At 36.0% G+C, this 18,017-nt stretch overlaps 1 protein-coding gene across 10 annotated transcripts in view; it reads left to right on the forward strand.

Moving 5' to 3' along the window:
* Positions 1–18,017, forward strand: part of PMCA (plasma membrane calcium-transporting ATPase 3) — a 1,392,263-nt gene that overhangs the window by 963,079 nt on the left and 411,167 nt on the right. For all 10 annotated transcript variants that reach the window (XM_090412026.1, XM_090412017.1, XM_090412079.1 and 7 more), the window contains one exon: positions 2,212–2,403. In XM_090412026.1, the coding sequence (XP_090268152.1) occupies positions 2,212–2,403 (192 nt within the window). The remainder of the gene's footprint in view (positions 1–2,211; positions 2,404–18,017) is intronic.

Here is an 18,017-nt window from a genome sequence, read left to right on the forward strand (position 1 = left end):
CTTGCTAACCACACCCTTACCCAACTTCCAGGATGAATGACCTCTTGTTCTACCCCCTCTAGCCAGTTGCTGAAATATTTCTCCTGCATCAATCCTATAAATGGTTCTATCATATCCCCCACTATTTTTTGCTAACCAACCAACTTGCAACCCACAAACCCTGAATCTCTGCACATAGATAGCATTCCATAGACTACTTACCGTCTTGTTCACTCACTTCTGGATCTTCTCTACCACTTCCTCTTTCCCAATAAACCCAGGTGAACAGACCTGAGCACAGTAATCCAGATGTGATCATATCAAGGCTTTATAAAGTGGAATGATAAGTTCATTATCTCTGTTTGTTAGCATGTTCTTCAATAACCAGGTAATCCTGTGAGCTACATTAGTAATATGCCTTCTAAATATCATCTCTCTATCTACTCTTCTTCTCCTTCATGCCATAGTTCACAAAGGACCATAAAATAGATATTAGGAAATGTTCCATACAGAAACCTTCCACTCGGTCCTTGATTGTCACTTTGCTTTCAACTGTGTAAGTGAAACACTAGTCTGACTTTTTATATTGTCTATCCAGTTTATTCTAGGCCTTCCTCTTTTTCAAGTTCATTCCAGAACTTGCATTGATAGACCATTTAATTTAGAGATTAATTGATTAATTTAATCAATTAATCTCTAAATTAATTGACCAAAGTTGTTTCCTTCGAATCTTCGTTATGATATTATCTCTTGGACTGGTAAAAGAAACGATTTTTCATCTGGCTTCAAAATTTGTGATGTGAGGGTCTGAGTTTCACTTTCGTATAGAAGTACTGAATTAACTGGTATATCAAGAAGGCATAATCTGTTGGTAACTGTAAGTGCATAGTGGTTTTAATTTTTGGAGTGCTGTTGCTTTTCCTATTTTTGTTTTGATATCCTCCCTTAATCTGCCAAATTGATTGCTTGATTATGCAAAAATTTTCATTCATAATTTCTAGTTTGTGCCAGAATTCCCCCCCCCCCCCTCTTCCCTATCCTATCCACAAAAGGCCATAAAACATGTTTAAAGATTTTTCACTTGGTTATAAATTAAATTAAATATCCAAGTTATTATATTCTTGTTTAATCCATTATTCAAATGTAAACAAACAAAAGTTTGGTGTCAAGTATCTTCATGACTAGGTTACTTGTACATAGAGCTAGTGACTTCACATTAATTGGTATCCCATAATACAAAACACATCCTTTTGGGTGTGTATAATGCTATGCATTATGCACACTCAATATAATACCATTCGATTATCCTTTAGCTCTTTCTTTATATTAATAATTTCCTCCTCTTCATTCACATCAGCCAGCCTCTTCTTTAGATGTTCATCCTCATCTTTCAGACTCTTCATTTTCAGCAACTCCTGCTTAAGCTCTTCCACTCTGTTCCCTTTGTTACATTATTAGTACTTCCATCTGATTTCTGATTACTTCCAAAGATACTAGATCCCATTTTGAAGTGCTCTAACTTATCATTACATTTCTCACGTATGTTGATGCTTTTTTTTTTTTATTCACAGTCCACAAACCTTTACTTTTTTGATGTAGGCATGAAACATTTGCCGCAGCACATCCACTGAGAAAATTGAAGCTTTCCTTGTGGCTTACATGTGCTTCCTTACAGATGCCATTTTAGAAAGGACACAATGAACAAAATTAGGATAACAAACATCACTGAAATACACTTGTATCCAGCATGAAAAAAATGAAACAATATCATAAGAAAAAATGCTACACTAAATTATTTAATGCACATTGTTCAGAAATACTGCTATATTCACTTGCAACACTTCATGATATTATTATAATTTGTCATAGACCTTCCTGGAGTCAGTTGACGCCTCTCAATAAATTCTGCTCACCCAACAATGTGTGTGTGTGTGTGTCTTGGTTTCCCTTAAATTGATTTGCACATGGCTGTGCTCATATTGCTTTATGCATTTGTTATAGTCTACAGGATGTGATTATATGAAGTGTCTATTTAGTCTCTTTTGGAAATTGTATAAAGACCCTGATTTAGATTTATGCTCCCTTTTTATGTAGCATTAATGTTTCAGTTCTTTGGCATTTTTGAATACCAAAAAAAAAATTTATAATCTCATATTGCTATATGGCTGTTAACTGATAATTTTCAACATATATGATTTAGTTATGTTATAATTTCATTTTGGGTATCTGTAGGGTATTGCAGGCACAGATGTTGCAAAAGAAGCATCAGACATCATATTAACTGATGATAACTTCACAAGTATAGTTAAAGCTGTGATGTGGGGAAGAAATGTTTATGATAGCATTGCAAAGTTCCTACAATTTCAGCTGACGGTTAATGTAGTAGCAGTAATTGTTGCCTTTGTTGGAGCATGTGCCATTGAAGTAAGGTTTGATATTTATTCAAAGACTTTTTATAAAAGGCTTTTTATATATAAACTGTTATCAAATGCCATTAAAATAAAGTATTATATGTTACTAGTCTGATATACTTTTATAATAATTGATTACTATAATTAGATCTTGACAAATTATGCAGACTCCCACTCACCAATGAGAAAAAAATGTACTCGTCCGAGATCCCCCAGTTGTTTTTATTGATATGGCCAAAATTTTAAAAAGAGATCTATAAATTTATCAGTGGTACTATATCTTTGTTTTTTAAAGTTAAAAAGGTTTTGTTTAGAAAGTTACTTTTATTAACTAAAGAAAATATTATATTTCATGTGATGTGATCTGCAACTATTCGGCACAGATGAGTGGGCAAGCATATTTGTCATGCCCTGACTATAATTGTTCTCTTAGATCAAGTAATCTTTTGTGTGCTGGATCTAAAAGAGATATGGGGGAGAGAACTGGAAAGTTTTGACAAGATGTGTTAAGCTAACTCCTAACCCATTTAATTTACCTTGCTTTTACAAAATGTTTTTCAGAGTGGGATATTTTAAATCATACTCTTTACTCTCCTGTGGGCTCATCAGGGAACGTCCTCCAAGTTTAGTACAGTCAGTTTACCTTACTTACAAGGGTAGTCTGAAAAGTTCTTGGCCTCGACCATAGATGGCAACACTATCAGCAAGTTTTTTTCTAAGTTGGTGCATCTGTCATAAGCATCCATATGAAATTACGAGTCGTTTTATCAAGTGGTTAGCTTTATACACAGTTCTGAAGCAAAATTGTTGTCTGTATCCCTTGAAATGGATAAAATTGAGTATCGTGTGGTTATAAAATTCTTTGTAAAAGAAGGGTTAACACCAAAAAGAAATTCATTTGAAGTACATAAAAGTTTATGGGCACTCTTCTCCTTCGTTTTCGACAATTAAGAAATGGGCTGCTGAGTTTAAACATGGCCATACCAACCTTGAAGATGATCCACCTGAAGGGCGTCCAAAAAGTTTAACAACACCAGAAATCATTGAATAAGCGCACAATATGGTATTGGATGACTGGTGAGTCAAAGTGCATGAAATTGCTGAGACAATAGGCATTTCAAAAGAACATGTAGGATATATTTTGCATGAAGAATTGCAAATGAAAAAGCTTTGCGCAAGATGGCTGCCGCACTTGCTTACAGCAGATCAAAAACTCACTCACATGAAAATCTGTGAACAGTGCTTGGAGTCTTTTGACAAGAATAAAACTGATTTTGTGCATCAATTTATTACTATGGATGAGAATTGGATTCACCATTACACACCAGAATCCAAACAACAGTCAGAACAGTGGACAGAAGCCGGTTGTTCAGCACCAAAGAAAACAAAGGCTGTTCCATCAGCAGGAAAGGTCATGGCATCGGTATTTTGGGATGCTAAAGGCTAAAGCAATGACCGGGGAATATTATTCCAATCTTTTAACCAGACTAGACGAAAAAATTCATGAGAAAAGTTCCGGTTTGCAGAAGAAAAAAATCATCTTTCATCAGGACAATTCACCTTCCCTCAAAGGTGTTTTGGCAATGTGAAAATTAAGGGATCTGCACTATGAATTGTTGGAACATTCACCCTTATTCCCCAGATTTGGCTCCCTCTGACTTCTATCTCTTCCCCAAATCTAAAACTCTTCCTTGCTGGTCAACGTTTTCCTTCGAATCAAGAAGTGATTGCAGTTGTAGACAGGTATTTTGCAGATCTTACTGGGAACCACTACAGGGACTTGATAAAAGCACTGGAGCATTGCTGGAATAAATGTATTAGTCTTAAGGGAGATTCTTTTGAAAAATAAAATTAATTTTCAAATTATAAATTCGTTTTTTCATTGTTAGGCCGAGAACTTTTCAGACCACCCTCGTATATGTGTGTAATAATCTAATTCTATATGAATGGTGACAAGGTCTTTATAAAAGGAATATAAAGGGAAATAATTCCTGGCATTCTCCAGAGATGCTGAAGTAATGAAAGACGATTCTGTTAGTAATTAAACTAACACGAATTGCCTCTCTACCTTTCAGAATACTAGTTAATTCACTTTTTTCTGCTACACCTGGATCTTTTTTCTTAACCAGCTGCACTTTCTTGTATATTATAGCTGTTGGGTTTCTTCTTGGTACTGAGATAATAATCTTTTACATGTTTCCTTTTCTCTGGACCATCCTTCACTGATATATTCTGAGTCTTTCATGCACTGACAGAAAAGTGAAATAGTCTTCAAATGTCTGAAGGATTTTTTTTTTTCAGTAACTCAAAGAGCATTAGATATGTGAAAACAGAAACTATTTCTGAACTGATAAGAATATCTGAAAGGAGATGAGTGAAGGGAAAAAAAAACGTCTAAGGCTAGCAGTTGTTTTTTTTTTCCAGTTTATATTAGCTCTTTGAACTTTTGGAAATCCATATAGCTTATATTCTAGAACCTGTACAAAGTATATCTTGTCTCATAACTCTTTATTCTATGATATCACTTTATCTAAAAGTTTATTTAGTGATTGTCTGTGATTATTATCTTATTATCTTATCTTAATTAATCATAGATTAATTATCTGTGATTGAGTAGAATCTCTTGAGATTATATGGTAAGAAATGATCTCTTAGTAATGGTGAAAATTATATAAGTGATTGCTCTCCTGTATCTGCATGAGCTATAATCATGTTATTGATCATTTTGGAGAGAGGAAAATAAATTTCCGACCATTATAACTCAAGAGACTGTAACTTTGCTTTATAAATATGCACCATTCAGAAACATATTTTGTTGGCAGTATTTACTTGTTCAGTCACTGATCAATCTTTTTTTGACAAAGTGATGAATGCGCAGTTAAAATATATGATTAAGGGTTCACTTTGCTTAGAACCTTTATGAAATATATTTCCCAAAATTCATAAAGCTGATATTCCTTTGAAACCAGTAGTGTCCTGCATGTATGGACTAACAATAATTGTTTGTAAAACAGCTGTTCCATAGTCCTATTAGATCTCATATACTCTTCTCCCTCTTTTGTTCAAAATTACTGCAGATTTCAAAAACAAAAAAGAAAATTTTTCACTTCATATATTTGGATTAGTTGAGACAGTTTCTTGACATGGAAGTTTTCTGTTGTCTGATACTTTAGTTGAAAAAAAAATTCCTTCAAATATTGAAATAAATTACATAGATGAGTGAAATGAATCTCACTAGTTAATATATATCATATATTAAAATGAAAGATAGTCATCTCATAGAAAAAGTAACAAGAAACCATAATCATTATTAATCTTTACCTCCTCAAAAACATCTGTATGATCTCTCTCTCTCTTCCATTTGTCCAAGATTCTTTGCAAATCAACTTTCACCAAATTTAAAGTCACTCTCATGCTGGAGTTGTTCCTAGTTTATCATCCTTTAGTCAAACAGGAAAGTCAGCTTTATTCTTTTTAGAAGAATAGCTTATTATCAAAAGTTTGACACATCAGCTCTTGTTCATCATTAAGCTCTTTTATTCATGGAATGGAACATTACTGCTATAATATATATATTAATTTATATATATACAGGGTGTTCAGGATAAATTTGACATATTTATAATTAATTATATTTTTCCGTAAGTTACATGTATTAACACACACTTCTCTTCATTTAAAAGTTTGGACCCTTCTTCATTCATATACAAGATGTCAGAAAGGATGGATAGCTGGAACCCACCTGAATCATGGAAGAGAATAACTTGTATCATGATGATTCGTGCCCGCCATCAAAATAAGGATATTACGACTGCTGCCCAATGCTCCCTGAATACAGTAAAAACAATCAGGCATGAACTAGAGACTTGCAATGGTGACTACGAGGATGTAGCAAGAAGAAAGATCCCTAGCAGACGATCTGATTGCGTTCGTACAGCAGAATTCCTCGCAAATCTGCAGGAACAGGTTGAAGAACCCTGGCATTGGAATTCGGGCTTTGTTCGTGGAGTTGCTAACTGTAGTCAAGCCCTGGATAACAAGGGTAGCCAATGGTAGGCCGTATGTATGGCAGCAGGATTCGGCCCCTTGCCACACCTCTGGGAAAAGTCAAAAATGGTTGTCTGAAAATTTCTACAACTTCACCAGTCCAAATGTTTGGCCTCCAAACTCCCCAGACCTTAACCCCATGGATTATTTTGTATGGGGCGCAGTTGAAAAAGACACCAATCGCACTTCCAGTAATACAAAAGCCCAGTTAATGGATAAAATTAAAACAGTTTTTGCGGCCCTTCCCAGGGAGACTGTAGCATCAGCTTGTTCGAGGTTCCGAAGCAGAATTGAAGCTGTGATCGATGCTAATGGTGGTTATTTTGAGTAAATCTTGTTGATAGTATTGTAATTAACTCTGCCTGTAATGTTTTTTTGTCAATTCATTAAATTTAATAGATATAAAGAAGATTTTCTTTTTCCTTACGAAACTGTCAAATTTATCCCGAACACCCTGTGTATATATATATATATATATATAATTGCATTTTTATCTGTCTTTTATATGTTTACCTCTGAAATACAAATGGTATTTCATGTGTATCGTATCATGGCATTTGTAACTTTAAATATTCTATTCTACTTTTCCTTTTCTTGTTATAATTTCTTTGTAATCTTAACATTTGCCATTAATGCCAATGGGGAGAAATGAGGCAAAAATTCTACAAGAAATGAAGTTTTGATAAGTGAAATCTGGTATTTTTAAAGAATAAGCCTTGAAAGGGTTCTGGTGGAGTTTAACTATGAAAAGACAAAAACAAATTTTCCATTCCAACATGCAAATTAATGCTTGCTATAGAAACCCAAGTTCCTGAAAGTGATAGCATTGTGTTCAACCTACAAAGGCTACTTGTTATATGTAATGAGTTACCTTGATACAGTGGATACTGTAGACAACTGAGAAGGAGAGAAGATCCTGGTAGTTCCTTAACTGCTTTGAAGAAATTGGAGAATTTGTCTAGGTTTGTAAACTATTCTGATTTTGTGTTGTTTCAAGAGTGAGCCCAGTTTATCTGTTTACCTTTGGTGTAAGGATACGGTGTATATATAGTCAAGGTGGGTAGTGGTGGGGATTTGTTCTTTTTGAGAAGTATAGCGAGGATTTTTTTTTTTTGTTGTAACCATTCTTTTCAAAAGGTGTAAGTAGATCCTCTTGTTTCAGATGCATTGCATGTCTGAAGAACAAAATTCACTCTGCCCCGGAAGTTAAAGTGTTGAATGTTCCATTTTTTTGGGGAAGAATGGCGATGTGAAGTGGCATGTAAATATCTGCATGTGTGTGGGGGATCTGATAGACTTAAAATGAGAGGTACTATCCAATTGCTGAGATACTGTAAAAAGTTGGAAAGATCTTGTGGGCCATGTGACCAAGTGGCAAAGATATCCAGCCCCAAAACATTTTTATTGTTAAACTTCTAAAAGAGAAATCCCCCGTGCCCCACCCCTACCTAGCTTGACTATATATAGACCATATCCTTACTGAACATCAAAGATATACAACAGATAAACTGAGCTCACTCTTTTTGTTGTAACCATTCTTTTCAAAAAGTGTAAGTAGATCCTCTTGTTCCAGATGCATTGCTTGTCTGAAGAAAAAAATTCACTCTGTCCTGGAAGCTAAAGTGTTGAATGTTCCATTTTTTTGGGGAAGAATGGTGATGTGAAGTGGCATGTAAATATCTACATGTGTGTGTGGGGGGAGGGGGGGGATCTGATAGACTTAAAATGTGAGGTACCATCCAGTTGTTGAGATACTGTAAAAAGTTGGAAAGAGCTTGTGGGCCGTGTGACCAAGTGGCAAAGATATCCAGCCCCAAAACATTTTTATTATTAAACTTCACTAAACTTCTAAAAGCGAATCCCTGCCCCTACCTAGCTTGACTATATATATACACCATATCCTTACCTAACATCAAAGGTATACAACAGATAAACTGAGCTCACTCTTAAAACACAACACAAAATAAGAACAGTTTATAAACCGCTGGACAAATTCTTTAATTTCCTCAAAGCAGTTAAGGACACCAGGATCTTCTCTCCTTCTTAGCTGTCTGCAGTCTCTCTTGTGGACTCCAGTATTTTGGACAAACAGGACACATCACCATTCCCAGAAGAAAAGAACATAAAAAATTTATTCAGTATAGATATCCAAAAAAGTGACTCGTCCAACATGTCTTAGACAAAAAGCATTTCATTAGGTGGAAAAATTCAAAAGTACTACAAAGATCCCTGTTTAAATTACAGAGGCTGTTCTTAGAAGTGGCTCATATGCTCCCAAACAAAAACTCTTTGAACTGTAACAGAAATGATGATGTCATTCTGTGTAAGGTGATAGGATTTGATGACATATCACCACTCATCTTAAGGGAATGTTCCAGGGAATTGGCAGTAGCATTGGCATGCCTGTTTAATAAGACAGGCATTTTGGTGAAGGTACTAGTGTACCTTCACAACTCCAGGCGAAGGTAGAGAGAGAGATTGGTGAGAGATAGGATAGAGAAATGGGTTCATGATAGCAGTATTCCCTGTTGTTATCAGCATGGGTTTGTTAAGGGGAGAGATCATGTTTCACTAACACTATGTGATCATGTATACACGGTTAGCCTAATGGCTGTGCACTTTGCAACCATATGCCTGGGAAGGAGTGTCCTAGGTTCAATTCCCATCAGAGACGTGAGGAGCTGAAGAATCTTCCTCAGCCATAGCCAAGTTAGCCGGTCTTGGGCGTGGACAGTAGGGTTTTTCTCCCCAGTTTATCTGGGGTTTTTCATCCCGCAAAGAAGGCAAACTGGCCTTGAGAACTCAACACCACTGCAGACATAGGATACAGCAGGAGTAGGGCTGACCACCTTATCCTGTGAACGGTTTAGTCCAATGACTAATAAACCCTTGACATAAGGTAAAAGAGGGAAAAAGGAAAATGAGATGAGATGTGATCATGTTTCACTATGCACTATAAAAGATGACAAATACCTTGGATAGGGGAGATGCATATACAGTGGTGTACTTAGATTTTGCAAAGGCTTTTGATAGACTGCCACATGACAAGTTCTTAAATAAATTGAAACAGATGGGATTGATAGACTGCCACATGACAAGTTCTTAAATAAATTGAAACAGATGGGATTGGATAACAATGACTGGCTGTCAGTGCAGTATCCCAAAAGAGATGGAGTCACTAGTGATGTGCCTCAGGGTCCAGTTTTGGGGTCATTGTTGTTCAATTTGTATGTTAATGATATTGGGATGGGTTTAACTAGTGATATGCAGTGTTTGCAGATGATGCAAAAATGGGGAAGAGCAATGCAGAGTCAAGCAGATGTTATGGCCTTACAAGAGGACTTGAATAGATTGCATGAATGGGCAGGTAAGTAGAACTATCAGTTCAATGTTGCAAAGTAGAACATTGAACCGACAGTAAGGTAAGTTGCTAGTAAGGTTTTGAGATTTGGTAAGCAGCGATGGGATGTGAATTATACACTTGGTGGAGAAACTTTAAAGGAAGTAGAGGAGATGAGATATCTAGGAGTGATGGTGGACAAGGACCTAAAATTAAAATTCAGGGGCCACATTGCATAAGTTGTGAAGACATCACATTAGATAACGGCAATGATGCAGAGGACCCTTACATGCAGAAATAGAGGTTATGATGCCATTGTATAACGCCTTGATCAGGCCTCATATGGATTATTGGGCACAGATTTGGTCGCCAGGTTTTCATGGTGACGAGGACATGTTGGAAAGGGTCCAGAGCAGTGGTGTAGCTAGAGCTGTTGCCGCCCGGGGCAGTCCCTGAGTTAGCCACCCCTCTCAATACACACCAAATATACTACAAAAAGTCAAAGCGACGTATAGGGAAATAAATTAATTGAAGTAAAATTTTAAGTTCAATATTCTAAAATGTTATTTTTCTTGCTTTTCTGTTAGCAAAATCGTCGATGATATTGGCAAAGTCTATTTCATAGTAATGTAGGTAATTCTTAATCAAATTTTATTTAGAAAAACTCCTCTGACAACTAGCAACACTTACAGCAATTGTGAGGAAAATACGCAGTAGTATTACAATATTTGGAACTGAGTTTTCGAGACTGTATTTTAGAATTAACTGCAAAAGTTCAAAAAGGTTCAAAGTGCTGCTGAGGCAGACTGCCCCCCCCCAGCTACGCCACTTGTCCAGAGGAGATTCAGAAAAGTGATCAATGGTCTTTGGAATGTGAAGTACGAGGACAGATTTGAGAGGATGTAAGTTGCAGAGCCTTGTGAATAGGAAGAGTGGGGATATGATTGAGACATATAAGCTAGTCAGGAATTGTTATCAGGTTGACATGGAGGAGATTTTTCATAGAATGGTAGAGGGGATAGAACAGGAGGCCATCGTTGGCCTCTTGTATAAAGAGGGTGTGAGCAGAGTAGTGTAGTAGATTCTTTGCATGGAAAGTAGTTGGTGAGTGGAATGCATTGCCTGAGTGTGTTGTGAATGTAGACATTGAATCAGTTTAAAGCATGGTTGGATGAGCATTGTGTGCAATAGTGGGTACCTCCCACAATGAGTCTCTGACTCCAGAGATCAGATGTTAATAATAATAATATAATTTGGGACATGAAACATCATCCACTGTGAAAAACCATGTCATGAAGCATCACTGTAAAAAGTGCCATTGTCACCTTCTATGCTCATGACTATCCTCGTTTTCGAAACCCATTGTTATTGTAGTGTCCATTAAGTGCGTATCTTAAAAATGCCTTTGATAATGCAAGACATAAGGTTGTAAATATTTAATTGAGCTATTTCATTCCTTTATCTACATAGTTTATTCCAAAAATTTTCAACATGAATAACTACAGCTACAGAAATCTAAATTTGGAAAAACTGTGATTATATATATATTTATCTCACACCGGAGAGGTACAAGAACCTAGAGCACATCACTGCCACATATGAAGTGTTTACCATGTGTGACAATTTATTGACACAATAAAAAATGAAGTACAATATAAAGGCATAAATTCTGAAAGGGTGTGATCCAAAGGATGTGCATTTTATTTATTTATTAATAGATTATTGTGTGGATCTTGTGTCATGAGTCTTCAGAACTCCTTTGAGGTTCCAAGTAATAATAATATCATAAGACAATATTTCAGTGAACTGAAATGTTAGTTGACATTTAATGAAAAATTAATACAATCTAGCACTAGACATTTTATCTGCATAAAATTTTCAACCATTTATCAAGGGACATCTTCAGTATAAATTTAAAAAATAAACAAGGCATATGTTTCTACATGACTGTGTAAAATATCAACAATGAGAATGTCAGTCATATAAAACTCGAGAGCAACATTGTCCAAGCTACTCTAAAGTCCTAATGTTTTCATATATGTTTAAAGAAACTATTAATTAGGAGGAGCTATGTTTGAAGTTACTTTTTGAGATCATCCTTATGAACATTGAAGTTATCTAAACAACTTACCAGCCTGCTCCCTTTCATGTCATCAGCAAAACAAAAGTCTTTTGATATGTATATCTTTAATCATTAATGAATATGTCAGGGGACCCTGCGAAACCAAATTTTTGAGTGCTTGCTTTGTATGCACAGATGTCCAGAAGCTTTCATCTCATATACTTTTTAACTAATTCCTTATCTATCTCACTTAAATCTCATGAATGCCGCCCATTTGGCACATTTTAATGAATAGGTTCATATACAGAATTCTGTTTATACACTTTGGAGGGGGGGGGAATAACATCATGGCCCTTGCATTGGCTGTTTTTCATATGAGCTAGTCAAAATTTAATGGTAAAGTTTAATTGACCTTAATGAAAAAGTCTTGTACTTTACCTAATATGTGATCCATATTTGGAAAAATGTTGTGGTGTGAATTCTAATTCTCTTTTGCCATTACTTCATAAATAACCTTTATAAGATTAAGCAACCTGCAATTTTATTTTCCATTTATATGGTAATGATAAATCTCTGTTTTATATGATTATAATTGCCATCATCCTTGCAAATTTCCAGTCAGAAGGTACGATGAGGGACATGGACCAGTTATTACTAACACCACGTTCCAACATAAAAATGTACACAAATTCACATAGAGAGAGAAGATGCAAGAAATAAGAAAGTCTCAGAGATATGTTATTATTGATAGCGTTTCCCACTATTTCATTGGGAAACATGAATATACAGAGGATTTGAAGTTGGAAATGATCACCATTTAATTTTGAGCAGGATAAAATTGAATTTCATATTGAAAAGAAGAGTGTATAAGAAAGTTTTAAAACAAATGAAAGTTGAGTGGCTTTCATAGATGAACTGCAGACTAAAATACACACTGTTGTTCAATTATAAATGAAAGAGATTGAAAACAAGAGCCAAGCCTTGAAGATTAGTGGCAAACACTGGAGAAAACTTTGATTGATTTCGCCAGAGAGGCATGTGGTGAGGCTGCATGCAAGAATATAACTGTAAGTCAGCTGTTAGAATTAAACGACGTATACAGGAAGATGTCTGCACGATTAGCCTAGTGGCTGTGTGCTTCACAACCATATGCCTGGGGAAGGAGTGTCCTAGGTTTGATTCCCGTCGGAGACGTGAAGAGCTCAAGGATCTTCCTCAGCCATAGCCAAGTTAGCCAGTCTTGGGCTCAGGCAGTAGGGTTTTAACCCCAGTTTAGCTGGGGGGGAGGTTCATCCCATAAGCAGGCAAACCGGTCCTGTGAACATACACGGACTACAGTCACAAATACCTCCATTAGGGATACAGCAGAAGAGTGGCGTGCCGGCTGCATTATTTTGCCATGACTCCTCATTAGGAGGAGACCCAACCCGTCTGAATCAGATGGGAGGGAGAGATAGATAGATACAGGAAGATTATTTGATGTTAAATCAGATGTATGACAAGGGTGCACATTATCTCCACTGTTATTCATTATCTATATGGATTACATTATGAAGGAAAGTGGTATTAAATCTTATATCAAAATTGGCAATGTTAATCTTAGCTCTTTACTTTATGCAGATGATGTTATACTTCTGAATACATCCAGTACAGGTTTGAAGATTCCCTGACTAAATTGAACAACTGTTGTAATAAATTTGGTATGAAAATCAGCAATAAAAAGAAAAAGACAATGAACATAGACAGAAACATTGAAAACATCAACTGTATCTTGAATGAAGAACCTGTAGAACAAGTAAAATGTTTCAGCTATTTAGGCACAATTTTTAACAAAGATGGCAAATTAAATATAGAAATAGACAACACAATTTAGTAAAGCTAGTATGGTAGAAAATTAGCTAAATCAGTTTATATGGAATATGAGAGAAATTAGTCAAAACACTAAATTAGTATACAAGACAGTTTTGAAACCAATTTTAACTTATGGATATGAGAGCTTGGTTATAAATAAAACACTTGATCAAAGACTGGAGACCACAGATATGAGAATTCTGAGAAAGATTAGGGAAGTGAACAGATGGTGTCAATGGCTGTATCATATTAAAAATGATGATATTATGAAAGAACTTGCCATTGTTAGCATTCACGAATGTGTTAGCAGGTATGGTCACTTAAACAGAATGGGAGAGCTAAGTTTGCCATAACGGTAGAAAAGACTCAGAGGAAAACCAAGATCTAGGTGGACTGATACAGTGGTACCTTAGAAGACAGAAATATAAGGTCTGATAATATATATATATTTATTTATTTATTTATTTATTTATTTATTTTCCCCCTCAGTTCATGCTTAATGAAGTTGCTTATCCTTTATTCCTTTTCCTCTTACTCAGGTATGTAATTCAATACTGCTTCCCTCATAACACACCTTGACCCTTTCCCATATACTGCTATCATCCTTCCCTTGTACTGTTCCAGCTGCCTCCCGAGTTTGTCATAATTACCAGCTGTATAATTCCATATGTACCCCTTAAAACTGAAAATCCCATTTGCTTAGTGACCTCCACTCAAGACTGCCTGATCACACTGCTAGCCCAGAAGCAAAATATCTACTCTGGTTAGGCAGTTCCTCTGATTTTTATTACTAGATGTAGCACTCTGAGAGTATCCTCTCCATAACATGCTGTTTTAGTAATTATCACTTATTCAGTGTGTAAAAATTCCTTCTCCTCATGTGTCATTTTATTCTTCCTGTCTGTCTTTCTGCCATTAATAATGACATGCTCAGTACTTGTTGAGTTAATTTATGCTTGCCATCTGCTTCCTTTGCCTCTCTTGGCATATAGCAACAACCCACTCTATATATTTTGACCTGCTGGTTTCTTTCTTTCTCTTCCTACTCTCTCTCTCTCTCTCACACACACACACACACACACACATCTTAGCCATAATTGCACTGCATTCCGTGATCTTGTTTCTCTCCCTGATGAATTTCTATTCTTGCAACTGTTTATTGCATTTCCTTTACTGTTATCAGCCATGGTCTACCCTATCTTGCTCTCTGAGTCTGACATTAACATACAAAGTCTCACTATAACTTTTTCTCAATTTGAACTGACTAGTGGAAAACTCTTTTCTATTATTCTTGATGATTCTATCATTAGTAAACATTAGTAAATATGGTAATATTTACTTGGACCTGTAAGTGACTTTTATCTTTTAATGATGTTCCATTTGGATTTCAGATCTGATTAAACTCACCACCATGGAGTCAAAAGGCTCATTGCAGGAGATCTGCACTTTCATTCAAAAAGATCACTGAACTGTGCCTTAAACCTGTACATTTTCTGCACTCACCATTTTAGGCAATGCATTCTACTTGCCAATCACTCTCCTATGCAAATTAACTTGCTTCTCATTGCCTTGCTCACATTCTTGCTCTTCATACTGCTTCCAGGGATGGCCTCTTGTTCTACCCCTGAATCTCTCTGCTCTATGAAAAATCTCCTCCACATTAATCTTGTATTAACCTCTTACCAACTTATATGTCTCAATCATATTCCCTCTCTTTCTTCTGTTCACAGGACTCTTCAAGTTGCATTCTCTCAATCTGTCCTGATATCCCACATGCCTTAGCCCTAACATTGACTTAGTGAATTTTATCTGAACCCTTTCTAATATATCCTCATTCACTTGAAAATCAGGTGATCAAACCTATACACAGTTGTCCACATGCATCCTGAAAGTACCACACAGCCACAACATCTGCTTTGCTCTTTCTAGTTTTTCCCAACTTTGTATCATTGGCAAACAGCTGCTTATCTCCAGCTCAACCTGTCCCAATATCATTAACATACAAGTTAAACAATAATGGTCCCAAAACAAACACCTTTAGCATTCTGCTTAGTGACCTTTCTCTTTTGGGATAATACCACTCCTCCATACATAACCCACTGATACTAGTCACCTATCCCACTCAGTAGTTTTTTATCCAATCCCATCCTTTTCAGTTGAGTTACTAGGTTGTTGTGTGACAATCTATCAAAGGCCTTTGTAAAATCCATGTATGCCACTGTATGTGCCCAGTGAATTCACCACCTTGTTGTAGAACATAAACAGATTACTAAAACATGACCTCTCTGACAAATCCATGCTGACCATCACAGAGAATACTGCCATTATCAATCCAATTCTTCAATAATTTCCACTCTCAAAGTCAGCAACACCTCAAGGTTACATGTTCACACCTCATTTATAGCCTACATCCACGAACAACAATAGTTCCAGTTTCCCTTATAATGCAATTTCATTCTCTCACTGAACAACCTTCTTCAGACATGTAATATGAGTCATCCATTAGATTTGATCTAGACTTACTCCTTCATACACTAGTCTATGCATTGACTCTTTTTATCCTCATTATACTGTTATTACAGACTTGCATTCTTTACTCTTCTTTTTCTTGTTTAGTTCTCTCCTTGTGGAACTCATTGTTGTTAAGGGGGACCTCCCAGTGGTGATGCTGACCATTTTCATTCTTGATCATTTTCTCTTCATTTCTTCCCATCTTCCATTTTGTTTCATTTCATTTCTCTTGAGTCTTTTTTTAATTTTTTATCTTCCAGGCTACTGTCACTGGAATCCAGTGCTCTGATATTGTGTTTATCATTTGGAATGGCGATTCTGGTGGTGTGCAACCAATGCTTTGGTACTGCTTCAGCAAGTGCATCATCTTGGATCACCTTGCCTGGCTCACTCAGCTGGTAGGCTCACCTGTAAAGGCAGGAAGAGTTACAGTAAATCATCTTCGCTGTGGGTCCTGAGATAGGTCCAATACTTGCTCTGGTGACAGTGGTTATCAGTGCTTGGCTCTATAGTGGTTAGGGAGCTCTAAAACTGAATTACTTCTTTCTTTGAGTATTGTAAAGATATTTAAATATCTTTATGATATGATTTAAGTCACCAGTGAAACGATTTTTCTAATTTATCAGCAACAAGATTTGGGAAGATGTGCATACTTTTCTTCTACATACTTGAAGCAAAATACCTGTACAAGTTTTTTGTGCTGAGTAATGAAATACTCATCAAGTTGAAAAGAAACTGCAACCATGTCAGTCGCACTACTAATAAACATATCTATGAACTGCACCATTTGTAATATTCGTTTATATTATTATTATTATTATTACCTGACACCTCCAAAGAGTCCAAGAACTCATCACAGGAGGGCACTCTATTCCACTCTGCTATATATTCAAATAAATCCTGTTATGTAATGTAAATCAGTGCTTCCCAAACTTCTGGATGTCAGGGCCCCCTTTGCAAAAATTAAAATATTTCACGGCCCCCTCGAAAAAAAATCATAATAGAGAGATATATTATTATAATATTTATTGTATTTATATTCAATACAAAACATACACAGCGAATATTGCAAAAATCAAATGCATATATTACATTTTTTGCCTCTTACCGTTTGGTTCTGAAGACGATGGGGCTGTCTGGTAAAATATGAAATACTGTCCTTTTTTTTGAGTCTGTTTCTGCTTCTTCTGATTGTTTGTGGGAATTTTTTTTATCAGCCACTTATCCATCTCAGGGTTAAATGTTTTAACGTAGAATAGATCAAATAATATTACCACTTACCGATACTAGCACATCACAGACTGATAATGTTATCAGTCTGTGGTGTGCTAGTATCGGTTCACAAAAAAGTGAATATTACCTGAATAAGGGAATCCCCAGAGCAGGAACATTTTTCTCTTTTGTGACTTTTCTCCCTTTAAGATAATTAAGCCCAACGCGAAACAGACAGCAAAGGCAGGTTATTAAAACGTGCATATGATTGGTGCGGTATTAACAAAAGATTGCGCAACCGAAAGATAAAAGCATAGCTGACAATTGAGTTGAAATGCTAACTCTCTTCAACCGAATTCCATATGTGAAACTGCCTGCTATAACATTCATTATATATATATATATATATATATATATATATATATATATATATATATATATATATATGAGAGCCTGTGTAGCTCAGTGAATGTGGCGCTTGCATACCACGGTGCTTGGCCGCACGAAGGAAGACTTGGTTTCGAGTCTAGTCAGCAACTAGAGGAAATTTTTCTAAGCCTTTTTTCGACCGGTTCACAAGTTAGTCGATCTCTGGCATGGGCAA

The sequence above is a fragment of the Typopeltis vanoorti genome, chromosome 2, assembly GCF_054136105.1.
Source record: "Typopeltis vanoorti isolate ZY-2024b chromosome 2, IOZ_Tvanoo_1.0, whole genome shotgun sequence".
In the NCBI taxonomy this organism is placed as follows: Eukaryota; Metazoa; Arthropoda; class Arachnida; order Uropygi; family Thelyphonidae; genus Typopeltis; species Typopeltis vanoorti.